Raw genomic sequence first — 16,143 nt, forward strand, 5'->3', positions numbered from 1 at the left:
CTGTCTTGGAAGAAGTACAACCAGAATGCTCCTTAGAAGTGAGAATGGTGAGACTTTGTCTCATGTACTTTGGACATGTTATCAGCAGGGATCAGTCCCTGGAGAAGGACATCGTGTTTGGTAAAGTAGAGGGTCAGTGAAAAAGTGGAAGACCTTTGGCAAGATGGATTGACACAATGGCTGCAACAGTGGGCTCAAGCATAACAAGGATTGTGAAGATGGCTTAGGACTGGGCAGTGTTTCGTTCTGTGGTACACAGGGTCGCTGTCAGCTGGATCTGACTTGATGGCACCTAACAACAACAACTCCTTCCACTAAGTAACCACTGATCTGCTGTGTCTATAGCTTTGTCTTTACTAAAATTTCATGTAAGTGTAATCCTACAATATATAGTATTTTTTGTTTGGTTTCTTTCGCTTAATATAACCTTTTTTAATTTGTTCATGTTGTTACATATTCTTTACTATTCATGCTGAGTAGTATTCCAGTGTCTGAATATTTGTTTATTCATTCACCAGTTGATGGACATTTGGACTGCTCCCCTCATCCATTTAGTTTTTAGTTTCAGTAATTTTAGAATTTTAATTTTAGAGCTTTCTTTCAAATCTGCCCCTCTGTTTTTTCATGGTCTCTGTATTTTCTTAATGTTTGGAGTCTTCTTTTATGTTTAATGTATTTTATATTGTCTTTAAAATTTTTCTATTGTCTTTTATTCTCAGTTCTTTGGGCTCTAATCCTTCTGTTGTGTCAGGTGACTCTTAGACAGTGGGTTGTATCCTCTTGTGTTTTGTAATTTTAAAATTGTGAATTCATTTTTAGAGGGGTGTTCTCTTTTTATGGGAATCTATTTATGGCCTAAATTGTTAATAGTATCTCTTCAGAGAGGTTTTCTGTGTGCTTTTGCCAGATGCCCAAGGGATATTACTGGACTAGACCAGTTTTTAATGTTAATTTCTCAACTAGGAGCATGATGGCTTTGTGTCACACAGTTTGTCTGAATTTGCACTCCAAATCTATTCAAGACACAGGACTAGAGTTTCTTTTTCTTAAGGGATGTTTTTTTTCTCTACTTGGAGCTCTGGAGAGATACAGAAGCTTCTGCATTGTGTTTAAAGCAATGTGCTCATTTGTTGTAAAGGCTCCAGTTTTACTTAGGAGTTTACTTCCAATTTCTCCCCTCATTTGGGCCCAACAGTTATCTCCAGCTCTCATAAAAAACCCACACCCCCAGCTCTCATAGGGATATTAAAAACCAAGCCCCTGTTTGCTAATAGCCATTCCATTTCTCCTCTATACTGCTCCTCCTGGACAACCACAGAATCAACTTTTTCCTTAGCGTTCTGGTTTTCAGATCTTGCTTCATCTCTGGGACTTGGAGTTTTATGTCTGCATTAAAAAATTTGTTATTGAATTGATAAGAGCAACTCGAAAGATTAGAAAGGAACCTTAGGAGGCAGTGAATTTACGTTAATGGGGAAGGAACAACTCAGAAAAGGAGGATGAGAATGGTTTCACACCTGGAAGAATGTAATCAGTGTCACCAAATGGTACATGTAGAAACTGCTGAATTGGTGTATATTTTCCTGTGTATATTCTCAACAAAAATAAATAAATAAAATAAAAAGTTTTGTTGCTGTTGTTGTATTTTATCCAGCATTTCTAGATATTTGTAGCAAGATTTTTTTTTTTTAATTGGAATCAGAAAACTCAGATAAGATTGTAAGTATTTTTAAATGGGGGACTATATTCCTAAAACTATAGCTACTAAATGAAAACTGTCTCCTAAAGCATAACTTGGTATTAAATGAATATAAGATTTCTAAATGATTTTTAGTTTAACAAGATTTGAGAAGGTATTTAAAATCTCTAGCTTGTGTGTTACTTGTTAAATTGTAGTAACATTTTCCAGACAGGTGACTTCATTTTTCCCTTGCTACATCAGTCATGTGAGTTGTCTTTTTATTTAGGATTTATTTGAATCTCATGGTTTGAAGAAGACACGTGAAGTAATTTGGCCATTAGATGTTGAGATACGTTTTTTATTGTTGTTCCCATGTTAAGAGCAGTGCTTCCAACCAAAATAGCTGGTATTCCCCTATTTTTCCACATCCACGATGACTAAAGTCAGTTGTTTTAATACTCCCTTTCTTAAAAATCTTTAAAAAATACTAATCTGGCCTCTGAAGTACATTGGATATGGTTCATATGTTAAGATCAGTTTCTCTTAGGATATATGATTTTGAGTATGTGTTATTGTGTTCCTTCTCTTTCCCCTTAGTTGCTGTTCTAGAGTAGAACATTAACTAAACAGAATAAATGAGAGCTCAGTTTTGAATTTCTTGGTGAGATTTGTATCAAAGTCTCAGAATAGAAGTAAGCCATTATAAACATGTCCTGTAGTACATGGGCCATTGTTCTAAAAAGTTGAAGAGTTTTAACCTCTTCTGAGTAGAGAAGTAAAAAAGAAGTACTAGCATCTCTTTACATATCATTTATTGAGAAAAAGCGGTTGCTTAACCTGCTAGTTTTCTCATCCATGATGTAGACAGAATAATAAATAAAAGAGTCACATTCTACTGCCAGGTGTGTTGTGAGGGTCATTTATCATTATGAAGTCAGCTACTTGAAGGCAGGTGCGAGAGTCCCCTCTTGTCTAGAGGTGATTGTGCCATGTGTGGCATATAAGCTGTGTCATCGTTTTATTTCTTTCTTGCTACAAATTGATTGCTCTTCATTTGTGATTAGGTAACAACAATAAAAATAAATATCAGTTTTGCTTCATTGTTGGTAATAAGAGATTGGATAAGGTAAGGGATTTAAGACTTTTGATAAATAGTTAGGATTGCCTTCGCATTACTTTTTCCTGTATTATAGTTATAAAGAAGAGTTGATTTTTAAAATTAAAAAAAATTTTTAACTCAATGCATAATCATATAGACTTTATACTTATTTTTTTCAGCTGCCAAGTTGCCTAGTTGTTAATCCTCAAACATCCAAAGCTCTTTTGTGCTTAGTAAGTGGCTTGGCAGTTGTTTCTTCTGCCTGGAAGACTCTTCTCCTGGAGGAAGCATGGTTTATGCCCTCACTTCATTCCAGTCTATGGTTCAAATGTCACTTCAGCAGAAAGGCCATTCCCTGTTCACAATATCTAAAATAGGGAAAGCAGTGTTAACATCTTACCCTGCTTAATTTTTCTTCAAGGCATTTTTCTCTAACTGAAGTTATATATCTATTCACTTATTAACTTGTGTATCGATTGTCTCTCCTAAAAAAGCCTGCTGCCATTGAGTCGATTTCAACTCATAGCGACCCTATAGGATGTAGGGTTTCCAAGGCTGTAATCTTTATGGAAGCTGACTGCCACATCTTTTTCCTGTGAAGTGGCTAGTAGGTTCGAACAGCTGACCTTTTGGTTAGCAGCCAAGCACTTAACCACTGTGCCACCAGAGCTCTTGTGTCCTCCCTTCTAGTATATAAACCCCTTGAGGGTAGGGAAGGGACTTTGTTTATTCAACAGAAAATTGTTTAACACATACTAGGTGCTCAGTGAAAATCTGTTGATTGACAAAGTAAATGTATTGAGAACTTATGGCCTGGTGAAACCTGGCCCATATATGTGTTTTGTTTGGTTTCTTTGTGTTTTATTTTATCTTTTTAGTTACTGGAAAGATTTCAAAATGCCAGATTTTTTACTTTTCCTCACAATTCCAGTCTGCTTACTCTGGGCCTTTAATTTTTGTGGCCACAACTAGCTGGGACTGAGCCTTGGGCTGCTCTTTTATAACAGATCTGCACTCGTCAGTTTCCTAGTCTTCAGCCTTTCCTGTCGAATCTTAGACAGTGAGGCTCAGGTCAGTTGCCATTATCATTTTGCCTACTCTGTTATACTTTCCTAGACTTGGGCCGTTTTACTTATGTTACCAGCTGGCCTCTGTAGGTATTTGAATTAATAACAACTACTGTTGTTGTAAGTCACAATATTTACAGTTTCTGCACAGCTACACTGGAGTCCTTGGGTGGCATACACAGTTAAGTACTTGGCTACTAACTGAAAGGTTGTCTATTTGAACCTATCCAGAGGTGCCTTGGAAGTAAGTCCTGGTGATCTTTTTTCCAAAAGGTCACAGCCATTGAAAACCCTGTGGAGCACAGTACTACTCTGATACAGATGGAGTCACCATGAGTTGAGTTGATTCAGCGCCAAGTAATTGGTGTATGTTACAGAGATGAAGAGCTCCCTTTAGACACGTGAGAAGATGCTCAACATCATTAGTCCTTACAAAAAAAACTTTTTTTTTTTTTCTTGGTTAAGTCCTTAGGGAAATGTAAATCAAAACCATAATGAGATATTATTTCACACCTGCTAGGATGGCTGTTATAAAAAAGACAGACAGTAACAAGTGTGGAGAAATTGGAAACCCTTATACCACTGCTGGTGGGAATGTAAAATGGTGCAGCCACTTTGGAAGATAGTTTGGTGGTTCCTCAAAAAGCTGTATATGGAGTTACCATATGGCCCAGCAATTCTCCTCCTGGGTGTATACCCAAGAGAAATAATAACATACACCTAGACAAAAACTTGTTCACGAATGGTCATGGCAGCATTATTTATAATAACCAAAAAGTAGAAACACCCAAAATGTACATCAACTGCTAGGTGGATAAATAAAATCTGGCATATCCATACATGAAATATTTGGCAATAAAAAATTCGAAGTACTGATTCATGCTACAACATGATGAATTTTGAAAACATTATGCTAAGTGAAAGAAGCCAAACATAAAAGACGTATGATAGTATATGATTCCCTTTGTATGAAATGTCTAGAATAGGCAAATGTACAGAAACAGGAAGTACGTTAGTGTTGCCTAGGGCTGGGGTGAAGTTGGGAAGAAATGCGAATCAACTGCTAATGGGTATGAAGTTATTTTCAGGAGGGACAAAAATGTTCTAACATTGATTGTCGTGATGGTTGCACATCTGTGCTCATGAACTAAAAATCACTGAATTGTATACTTTCAGTGGATGAATTGTATGGTATGTGAATTATATCTCAGTAAAGCTATTTTTTAAAGACTTCCTTTATTGACAGCCAAGAAACAAATGCTTAAATACTGGTCAATCTAGAATCAAAGTACAATCCTAGCAATAACCTTAGAAAGAAATAATTGTGCTTTGTTTAAATTTACCTTCCATTAAAACAGCTAAGCTTGCACATTTGTAAAGCTCTGTGCCACACTTAGTATGCTATCTCAGTAGGTCAGCTCTTTCTTTGTCATGCCTTGAAGATCAGTATGCCGTGCCCAGTAGCTTTTGAATGTAGTGATACAAATTTGTTTAGTTTGAAAAGTGAGCTACTTGGGGGCCCCCAGAAGTATTACACAGATTCCCTGACTAGTAACATCTTTAGTAAGTGGAAGTTTATTTAAAAACAAACAAACAAAAAGCTCTTGGATTTTTTGTTTCTATATTGGAAGACATGGATCAAGAGAATAATCTTTGGATGGGAATTTTATTACACATCCTATTAATTACACAGAGGCTCCTGAGACTCACCTTTCAAATAAACTATCTCAAGTATACTATTTCCATTTGGTGATTTTAAGGGATTTCCAAGTTTTGTTAACACCATAGGATAGAGGGAATTTTATAGGCTATGTAGTTTGACTCTTGATTTTCACAGATATTCCTTCTTTGCCAATAATATTGACCTACTTTAGTTTGTCGTTACTCCTGACAAATACAATGTAGTAAGAGCAGCATTAAAATGAGAAATTAGAAGCATAGTGGGAAATAATTTCCATGTTAATTATTAGTGAAACTTTAATTTAGAAATTAATGCACTTGTTCTCTTTCCCTTGGTTCATTCAGCTATATAGAAAAAAGAAGCCATATTGTAGGTAAAAATTGTAGGTGGTGGTGTTTCTCCTTGATACTTTTATTTTCATTTATAAAAAATATTATCCCTATTTCATTTGATATTAATTGGAACTTTCTAAACATTTTGTGGGAAATATATTCAAGCAGAGAATTTTTAAAACAAAATGTTTCACTGAGCAGAAAGGGAGGAGGATGATCCCACCCAACTGGAGTTGTCAGACAGAGAAAACCAAAAGAAGTCACATGTGAAATGAAACCATGCGTGTGGATCAGCAGTTATTTTAGAGATGCAATGTATTATGTATTGGTTTAGGCTTTTCTTTCTCTTGTTTTTTAATCAGCTTTATTGAGGTATAATGTACCTGTAATAAAATTTACCAATGTACAGTTCAGTGAGTTTTGACAAATGTATACAGTTGTGTAATAACCATCATAATCAAGAGACGGGACATTTACATTACTCAGAAAACTCCATTGTGTTCCATTGTAGTCACTTCGCTCTCCCCATTCCCTGGAACCATTAATCTTCTTTCTTGCTCTGTAGTTTTGCCTTTTTCAGAATTTCATGTAAATGAAATTATGCAGTATATAAGTAGCCTTTTATGTCTGACTTTTTCATTTATCATAATGCTTCTGACATTCATTCTCGTTGTATGTATCAATAGCTTTTCCTTTTTTTGCTGAATAATAATCCATTGTACGGGATATACCACATTTTGTTCATTCATCTGCTGATGGACACTCTGGTTGTTTCCTCTTGGCAATCGTGAATAATGCTGTAATGAACATTGGTGTACTAGTATCTGTTTCAATTCACGTTTTCAATTCTTTTGAGTATATACTTAGGAGTGAAATTGCCGAGTCATGTGCTAATTGTGCTACATAGGATTTTCAGTGGCTGATTTTTCACAAGTAGGTCATCAGGCCTTTCTTCCAACGTGCCTCTGGATGGACTGAAACCTCCAGCCTTTTGGTTAGCAGCTGACCATGTTAACCATTTGCACCACCAAGAAACTCCAAGATTCAGGTACAACCATAGTGTTCTTCAATCTGTCTTGGAGTTACGCTGTTGGTCTAAGAGTGCTGTAGAAGTAAAGATGAAGAACACAGGTTTTAAGGAGAGAGGTGTGTCACACGTCACTGTGAGGATATGCGTAACTGCCTTTCCCTGGCAAAAAGTGATTCAGAGGAGCCTTTAGATTCACATATGAAGGTTTATATTTAAATGCTAATTGTGATTCCGAAAAAAAAATATGGTATGGAACTATATGCATAAATATGTGGTTTTGCTGGTTACTGAAAAAGTATACTGTTTTTGTTGTTTTTTGCTTAAAAGTTATTACTAAATCAGTGATTCATCTTACAGTTTCTCGTGTCTTAATAGTGAGAAAATAAGATTACAGGATAGATTAAACAGAAATGGAGACTGTAGAGTTTCTGATTAGATTTCACTTTGGCATACTTGGGGTCTTGACCAAGTTATATCCAGTTTTTTGTAGTCTTCATTTTTTTCTTTTTAAAAAAATTATTATTGAGATTTAATTCATACACTATAATGTTCACCCTTTAAAGATACAGTTCAGTGGTATTTACTATAGTCACAAGATTGTGCAAGCATCAGCACTATCTAATTCCAGAACATTTCATCTCCCCATAAATAAACCCTGTAACCATTAGTCATTCTCCATTCCCTCCTCCCCTGTAGTCCTGGGCAACCACTAATCTACTTTCTCTCTCTGTGGATTTGCCTGTTTTGGACATTTCATGTGAATGGAATCATACAATACGTCACCTTTTCTGTCTGGCTTTTTTCATTTAGCATACTGTTTTCAAAATTCATCCATGTGGCGGCATGAATCAGTACTTCATTCCTTTTTATGGCTAAGTAATATTACATTGTACGGATATACTATGTTTTATTTAACCTTGGCACAGTGGTTAAGAGTTCAGGCTGCTAACCAAAAGGTCAGCAGTTCGAATCCGCCAGCTGCTCCTTGAAAACCCCGTAGGACAGTTCTGCTCTGTCCCGTAGGGTCCCTATGAGTTGGAATTGACTCGATGGCAGTGAGTTTGGTTTTGGTTTTCATGGCTTGGTGAACATTTGGTTTGTTTACAGCTATGAACATTTGTCTACAAGTTTTCCTTTGAATACCTGTTTTCCACTGCAAATTCATTACCTTTGACGGTTAATATAATTTACTTCTTTATTTAGTTTATTTTTTGTCTCTGGTGGTTGGCATAGGATATTGGCTGACAGTTGGACTGTCAGGTGGAGTACCTACCTGTGGCTGTGGCCTGGGCTATCTCACTGTATGATGGCTGGGTTCCAAGAGCAAGCATTCTGAGAGTGAGAGCCAGGTGGAAGATGAATTGTCTTTTATTACCTCACCTCAGATGTCACGTAGTGTCACTTTGACACATTCTGGTTGTTGAGGCAGTCACAGATAACAGCCCATGTTCAAGTAGAGGGGATTTAGACTCCACCTTTTGATGGGAGGAGTGCCAAAGAATTTGCAGACATGTTTTAAAACCACCAAACCTTCCTATAAGTGGTGTGTCCCCTCCAGTTTCTACCAGCTTTTGGTCATTCCCTAGTACCTTCAAGTAGTTGTTTTATTCTGTTTTTTAATCTGGAGTTTATATTATTATCTAGTAGCCCATACAAACTGTCATTACTCGAAGTGGAAACTTCTACCCGCCTCTTTTTTTTCCATTACACTTGTTGTTTAATATTATTTATTTGGTTTATATTTCTGTCTCCTCACACTAAAATGCAACTCCATTAAGTCAGAGTTTTTCGTCTCTCTGGTAACTTCTATATCTCTGGTGCCTGGAATAACACACTTGGCACATAGCAGATGCTAAACAAATAATTGTTGAATGAATGATTAAATCTTCAGCTCTTCAAAACAAAATAAACCTCTTGACAACAAAAGAAGAGCTACAATTATAGAATCTTGTTCTTTTAACATAGTTACACTGGTAGACTGGCATAGCTGAGGTTCACTTTTCCATGACTTTCCAAGATTCTGATATTTTAGGACCATCAAATGGGTCAATTTAGCAGTGTAGGTAGGCTGGTTACAGGTCAAATAAGATAACATGTGAAAGCACTTTGTAAACTGTAAGGTAGTATGAAATTATAAGGTGTATGTGATAATTATATGCAATTGCATCCATTAGGCTGCCTTTTTCACGTTTCATTTTGAGAGTGTCTTTGTGTGTGTGTTTTTAATGGGTGAGTATTGTAAATGATAGAAATAATAACAAAATGTTTATAATAAAGTCCTTAAGAAGTTCTTGTTAATGTTTTGTTTGACTTTTCTTTTATAGGAACTTAAGAGATTTCAGAACTTTGTAAATAATGACTGCCCTCCTTTTGATATTGTCATCGATGGGCTCAATGTTGCTAAAATGTTTCCTAAAGCTCGTGAATCTCAAGTTGTAAGTACAATTTTTATTTTTTTATTTAAGGTCTCTAGAAATATTTATTGTTCCCATTTGTGATCTTCTTTGGGACTCTTAGCTTCCCATTTTTCCTTTCTCTAAAATTAAGTTTCTAAAGGTGCCGTAGTGACCAACAACTCATTCAAGATTCACTTTTTCATCTCTCTGGCTCTTAAAGACTGGGCAAGAGTGAGGGATTAAAAGAAAGTCTGTGTTATGAAGGGCCAATTCAGCCCTTTTATATACCTCTAGGTAACCTTTTACTAGTTCTCTGCTGTCTCTTTGGGGTTACTGTACCATTTCCTTGTGGGCCCCATCCCTTTGTTTGAAAATCTCCACGTTAATCACTCATTATAATTGTTTTACAAACATAGTATGTTAATTAACCTAAACAGTGTTTTTTTTCCTTAATCATTTGTTTTATCAATTTGTAAATGTCCTACTAGTTTCTAATCAAAACACCATAATTTTTCATAGCAGCAGCGATCAGTGATTTTAATCCTTACTTTAAAAACAGATTAGAAAATTGAGGCTGTTTTCTATAGAAAATCTTTAGCAAGCAGTTAGAACATCAAAACTAGATGGTAGAGAGCTCCTGAGTGAGCTTGTGGTCCTTATTGTTGGCAATCTGTGGCCATTCATCTGTAATTGAAAACTGCCAGCAACATAAAAGCTTTTTCTCAGAGCTGTTACTGTAGGCAGTCACTGGGTTACAAGAAAGATCCATTCCTAAGTCTGTCTTTAAGTTGAATTTGTAGTTAAGTCAGAGTAGGTACATATGGTTCTTATTTAGCGTCAGTTAGTCAAATGTTTGTCTTAGTATGTAGTATGTATTTTACCTTTCTATGCATATGAAACATTTAAGAAACACTTCCAAACCATGCATTGGTTTCATGAGAGTCAACAAAGTAGTGTGTACCTTTGTTGTTTCAAACCATTGTATGTATTTAACTCAAAATTTTGATATAATAGGCTTTACGGCAGTTCATTACTGAGTATGAGTTGTCCATAAGTTGGACTTCCTAACCCGTGTTCTGCCTGTAGTTTATTTTTGCCATTTATATTCAGAAAAACTTATCAGTACTAATAAAGGACAAGTTCATCTTAAGAAATTTTTTTATATTCATTTCCTTTATGCTTTGCCTACATTTTTATGATCAAGTGTATATCTTTTAATGCTTTATTTTAAAACAAAATCGCAAAAGGAAATTGAAAATGTTTTTGTCTCTTACGTACCTGAAGCAGCCTTTGAGGCAGTAATGTTGACAGAGGTAATGCCAGAAAGAGAAGCATGAAATTCTCATAACTTACGTTTGGTAGAGCTCAGGATCAAAAGTGCTCATATATATCCAACATTGTTTTCTATAAGCTCATTAATGGGAGAGGAACATTTTTACATTTGTTATTTAGGGAGTAGCACCATCATCACAGGTCCCAATTCATCTGTTAGAAATAAAAAATTTTATAATAGCAAAGCACCAAAAATTTGCTTTCCAGAAATTCATAACTCAAAGTTGGCTAACTCTTTTGGAGAAAGTAAGATGCTTGGAGATGGTCTAGTTGACATGCCTCCAGCATCACTTCATAGATGTCCAGGCATGGACCAGTTAAGTAAAACTTGTTTCCAAAAATGGAGGGTGCCAAGAGACCAGAGAAAGAGGTAGACAGCTCTCGACTGGAAGCAAAGGTGTTTATTAGGGAGACTTACAGACAAGAAAAGTCCTGGGCGGTGGCAGGACCAAAGCAAATCTTCACACTCCGCAGTGGAAGGGCAAAGATTTTATAGCAGTGGTGGACAAAATGACTACAAGCCAGGTGCTTATATATAAGAATGACTCAGCAAATAGTAGTGCTCAGCCTTCCAAAGCATGTTTCCTCTTCAGTTTACCCGTCGAGGTTAGGTTTTACAGTCTGGCACTCTTCCCCTCTTGTGCCACAGTGTGAGAGACCCTGTTCCCTCCCTGCCAGGAACAGATATAGAAGAAGTGGGGTTGGCCAGGTGCTGTATGGTGCTCGCACTTGTGCAAAAGACAGAGAAAGTTACTGTGTGCCCGGAACAGAAGGAAGCCTTCTCTGATAAGGAAAAGAAACTGGGAGAGAGAAGGCAGCCCCATTCCCAGGCTCCTTATCAGAGAATGCTCTGGGCCCAAGGCCTTCACTTAGGTGACCTGGATGGGAGGCTTAGGGCAGACCATTCCTCCAACAATGGATGTAACTATTACTGTGTTTGGAGTCCCTGGGTGGTATAAACGGTTCACCCTCTAGGCTGCTAACTCAAAGGTTGGAGGTTTGAGTCCACTCAAAGGTGCCTCGGAATAAAGGTCTGGCAGTCTACTTCAGAAAAATCAGCAATTGAAAACCCTGTGGAGCACAGCTCCACTGTGACACATATGGGTCTCCATGGGCAGAGTTGACTACACAGCACCTCGTTTTTCATAACTGTAATTACTCTTCAAACGAACTTCCCAAATGAAGTTGTGATTTTTGCTTTGAATTTTCCCTGTCATGCCATCCGGGTCAGGGGAGTTAAAAAGAAAACACAAAACTCAGGTGCCTAAATAACAATACAGGGTTGAAGCCAGTACCAGATAGGTAGGAGGGTATCGGTGAAGTGTTTTTGGTGGGTGATTTGGGTATAACTTTCAACATCTAAAATGTTGAAATTCTGTTTGGAGGAATTAATAGATTCACATTACTACATAAAGCTGTATATCCAAGCGTGTTAATTACAGTGTTGTTTATAAGTAGAAAAGTGGAAACAACCTAAATACCTATCAATCCAGGGCTTGCTATAACGTATTTTTACACAGATAATGCGCACCTTCTACGTTTGTTTGCCAACCGTGTCCCCCCACCACGAGGTATTTTTGTAAGTGCTCTTATGCCAATTTTTTTATATGTTGCTGTAAAAAAAAAATAGCATGGTGTGCTTACAAAAATACGTTGCTGGGGGATTGTTTGTGTAAAAATATGGTAATATTGAAGCATCTGTTTAAATGAATGAGGTAGATCTGTATATGCTAAAATGGAACAATAGCCAAAATATATTAAGTGTAAAAAGCAAGTTGAAGAACATCATGTTTAGTATGGCCCGACTTGTGTTAAAAACAAAGCAAAAGATTATTCAGATATAGATAAATGTTTGTTAGGTAAGTTTGTATATGCCAAGAAGCTATAAAAAAAAAAAAAAAAGAAGCTATACACACGCCCAAAAGCTTAACAGTGATTGTCTTTGGTAGCTGGCAGTGGAGTATAAAAGAATGAGAGGATTTTTTTCACTTTTACTTTCGAAAAAAAAAACCAAACCCACTGCCTTCGAGTCGATTGCGACTCATAGCGACCCTGTAAGACAGAGTAGGATTGCCCCATAGAGTTTCCAAGGAGTGCCTGGCGGATTCGAACTGCTGACCACTTGGTTAGCAGTCGTAGCACTTAACCACTACGCCACCAGGGTTTCCACCCTGAGCATATATTGCTTTAATTAAAAAAAAAAAACACTGTCAAGAAGAGAAAAAAGTTAAAAGACATTCTTGGCAAATATTCTAAAATAAATATGTGATACTCCATATCCGGTGGCTGCGCCACAATTTTTGATCATTTCCCTATTGTTGGGCACTTTAGATTGTTTTCCATTTTTCACCATGGTAAGGAATGCCTTGAGGACCATCTCTGTGCACATTTCAAATTATTTCTTTAGAACAGATTCCCAGAAATTGAACTCTTGAGTCAAAGGGTATGAATATTTTTAAAGGTCTCGCTACATATTGCCCAGTTGCTTTCCAAAATGATCGTAGCAGTTTATACGCCTCCCAACAGTGTATAAAAGTACCCAAATATAGCACATTTCTTCAAGATTGCTTATTTCATGATTGCTTCAACTATTTAGGCACATCTGTGCCATGAGTCTGCTAAGTGAAAAGGGATGGACAGTTTTTGGTTTTTTTTTTCCATTTTGTCACTTTTTTTGAGGTCAAACTAGTTTTTAAAATTTCTGAGCAACAATAAAATGGTTCCAGAAAGAAAATATTCTTGGCTGTCTTATTTGTATTCTTTCTCTCTCTCTGTTAATACAGTTGCCTATAAGCGTATATAGATTAGGAATTATAGTTCTGTGAGTCTTGAGATTTTTAATCTTTCCAGTTTTTTTTTTGTGTGGAATAATGTACAGATCTTTATGTTTTTCCATGAACTAGCTGCATAATGGAACCCCTGGTGGCGTAGTGGTTAAGAGCTACAGCTACTAACCAAAAGATCGGCATTTCTAGTCCACCAGGCGCTACTTGGAAACTCTACAGGGCAGTTCTACTCTGTCCTGTAGGATTGCTATATGTCGGAATCGCCTCGATGGCAACGGGTTTGGTTAATTATATATCCAACATTGTTTTCTGTAAGCTCATTAATGGGAAAGGAACATTTTTACATTTGTTATTTAGGGAGTAGCACCATGATCATAGGGCCCTGGTAGCGCAATGGTTAAGTGTTTGGCTGCTAACCAAAAGGTCAGCAGTTCCAGTCCACCAGCTGCTCCTTGGAAAACCCTATGGAGCAGTTCTACCCTGTCATATGGGGTTGCTCTGAGTTGGAATCAACCCGTTTGCAGCGGGTTTTACCACGATCACATACCTTGATCTCAGCTTCCAGCTCAAGGGCGATAGAGATTAATGAACAAGTTCTAGTGAATTTATTTTTCTGTTTTCAGATGCATCTTTTTTTATATTTTAATATTGCTGAAGTCAAAGTATGTCTTGTAATTGATGTCTGAAGAAAGTCAGCTGCCACCATGTAGAGTTAAGACTTGGTGCTTGTAACTGCCTAGACATGTGCAAATTTAGCCATACACAGCATTTATCTATTCATCCGTTTGTCACCTCAGTTGAGTTAGTTGTAGTGGTAGCTTCCCACACTATTCAGTTTTAAACTAAATCTTAACTTTAGGTATTTGCCAAAGGTTTTCTGACTGTGCAGTAAAAGGCAGTGTAAATTGACACATTTCTCAGACTAAAGTACAGAATTTTAAAACAAAGGAGAGGTTGTGACTGAGTTTTGCATTTAAAAAAGCTATCACTCAGACTGCAGACTTTTCTGCCAAAAGCTTCCCGTAGACATTCAAGAGAAATTGATTAAATTTCAGAATGGCATAGTTCAAAGAAGGAAAAAGCAATAATTGAACGCAAAATACAGGTATCAGTTTCAGTTGCTATTTAGACAACATCAACTCATGGCAACCCCATGTGTGTCAGAGTAGAACTCCATGGGGTTTTCAGTGGTTGGTTTTTTGGAAGTAGATCACCAGGCCTTTTTTCCCAAGTGCCTCTGATTGAATTGAACCTCCAACCTTTTGGTTAGTAGCTGGATGCGTTAAGTATATGGACCACCCAGGGATTCTGAGATACAGATACAACGTCAGTATTCTTTAATCTGTCTTGGAGTCGTGCTGTTTTTCCTAAAAGTGCTATAAAAGTAATGATGAAGAACACAGGTTTTAAGGAGAGAGGTGTGTCACGTCACTTTGAGGATGTGCACAACTGTTACAGCCAAAAATGATTCAGAGGAGCCTTTAGTCTTATGTATGAGGGTTTATATTTAAATGCTGATTGTGATCCTGAAAAAGACTGTGGTATGGAACTGTGAGGATAAATATACAGTTTTGTTGGTTACTGAAAAAATTAACTTTCTGGGTTTTTTTTTTTTTGCTTAAAATTTGTTACTAAATAAATGGTTCACCTTACAGTTTCTGGTGTCTTAATAGTGAGGAAGTATGATTCTGTGATGACTAAACAGAATTGGAGACTGTAGAGTTCCTGATTAGATTTCACTTTGGCATACTGGGGGCCTTGACTAAGGTCGTATCTCAGTCTTTATTGTCTGCATTGTTTTCCTTTTATTATTGTTATTACTGAGATTTAATTCACACGCTGTAATGTTTACTCTTTTAAAGTATACAGTTTCGTGATATTTAGTATATTTGCAAGTTTGTGCAAACATTACCCATTGCCATTGAGTTGATTCTATGCAAGCATTAGCACTAATTCTAGAATGTCATCTCCCCAAAAAGAAACCTGTAACCATTAGCAGTCACTACCCAGTCCCTCCTCCCTGGCAACCCCTGGCAACCACTAATCTACTTTCTATCCCTATGGATTTGTCTATTCTGGACATTTCATATAAATGGAATCATGCAATATGTCATCTTTTGTGTCTGGCTTCTTTTACTTAGCATAATGTTTTCAAAATTCATCCATGTGGTAGTGCTTCATTCCTTTTTATGGCTGAATAATATTCCATTGTATAGAAATACCACATTTTATTTATCCATTTGTCAACTGGTGAACATTTGGGTTGTTTCCACTTTTTGGCTGTAATGAATAATGGAGCCATGAACACTCATGTGCAAGTTTTTGTTTGAATATCTGTTTTCAATTCTTTGGGGTATGTACCTAGAAGTAGAATTGCTGAATCTATGGTAATTCTATGTTTAAATTCTTTAGGAACTGCCTGAGTTTTCCAAAGTGTTTGCACCATTTTACATTACCACTAGCAGTATGTGAGGGTTCTGATTTCTCTACATCCTCACCAACACTTATAATTATCTGTTTGATTATGGCCATCCCAGTGAGCGTTAAGTAGTATCTCATTGTGGTTTTGATTTGTGTTTTCCAAAGGGCTAATGGTGTTGAGATTCTTTTCGTGTTTTTATTGGCCATTTGTATATCTTCTTTGGAGAAATAGCTATTCAGATCTTTTATTTATTTTTAATTGAGTTATTTGTCTTTTTATTGTTGAGTTGTAATAGTTCTTTATATAATCTGGACACT

The 16,143-nt window shown here is 36.7% G+C and overlaps 1 protein-coding gene across 7 annotated transcripts in view; it reads left to right on the forward strand.

Moving 5' to 3' along the window:
- The window catches only part of PRORP (protein only RNase P catalytic subunit), a 146,488-nt gene that overhangs the window by 40,170 nt on the left and 90,175 nt on the right, over nt 1–16,143 (forward strand). For all 7 annotated transcript variants that reach the window (XM_023546108.2, XM_023546110.2, XM_023546109.2 and 4 more), the window contains exon 5: nt 9,215–9,325. In XM_023546108.2, coding sequence (XP_023401876.2) covers nt 9,215–9,325 — 111 coding nt within the window. The remainder of the gene's footprint in view (nt 1–9,214; nt 9,326–16,143) is intronic.

Source organism: Loxodonta africana, chromosome 10 (assembly GCF_030014295.1).
Source record: "Loxodonta africana isolate mLoxAfr1 chromosome 10, mLoxAfr1.hap2, whole genome shotgun sequence".
Classification (NCBI taxonomy): domain Eukaryota; kingdom Metazoa; phylum Chordata; class Mammalia; order Proboscidea; family Elephantidae; genus Loxodonta; species Loxodonta africana.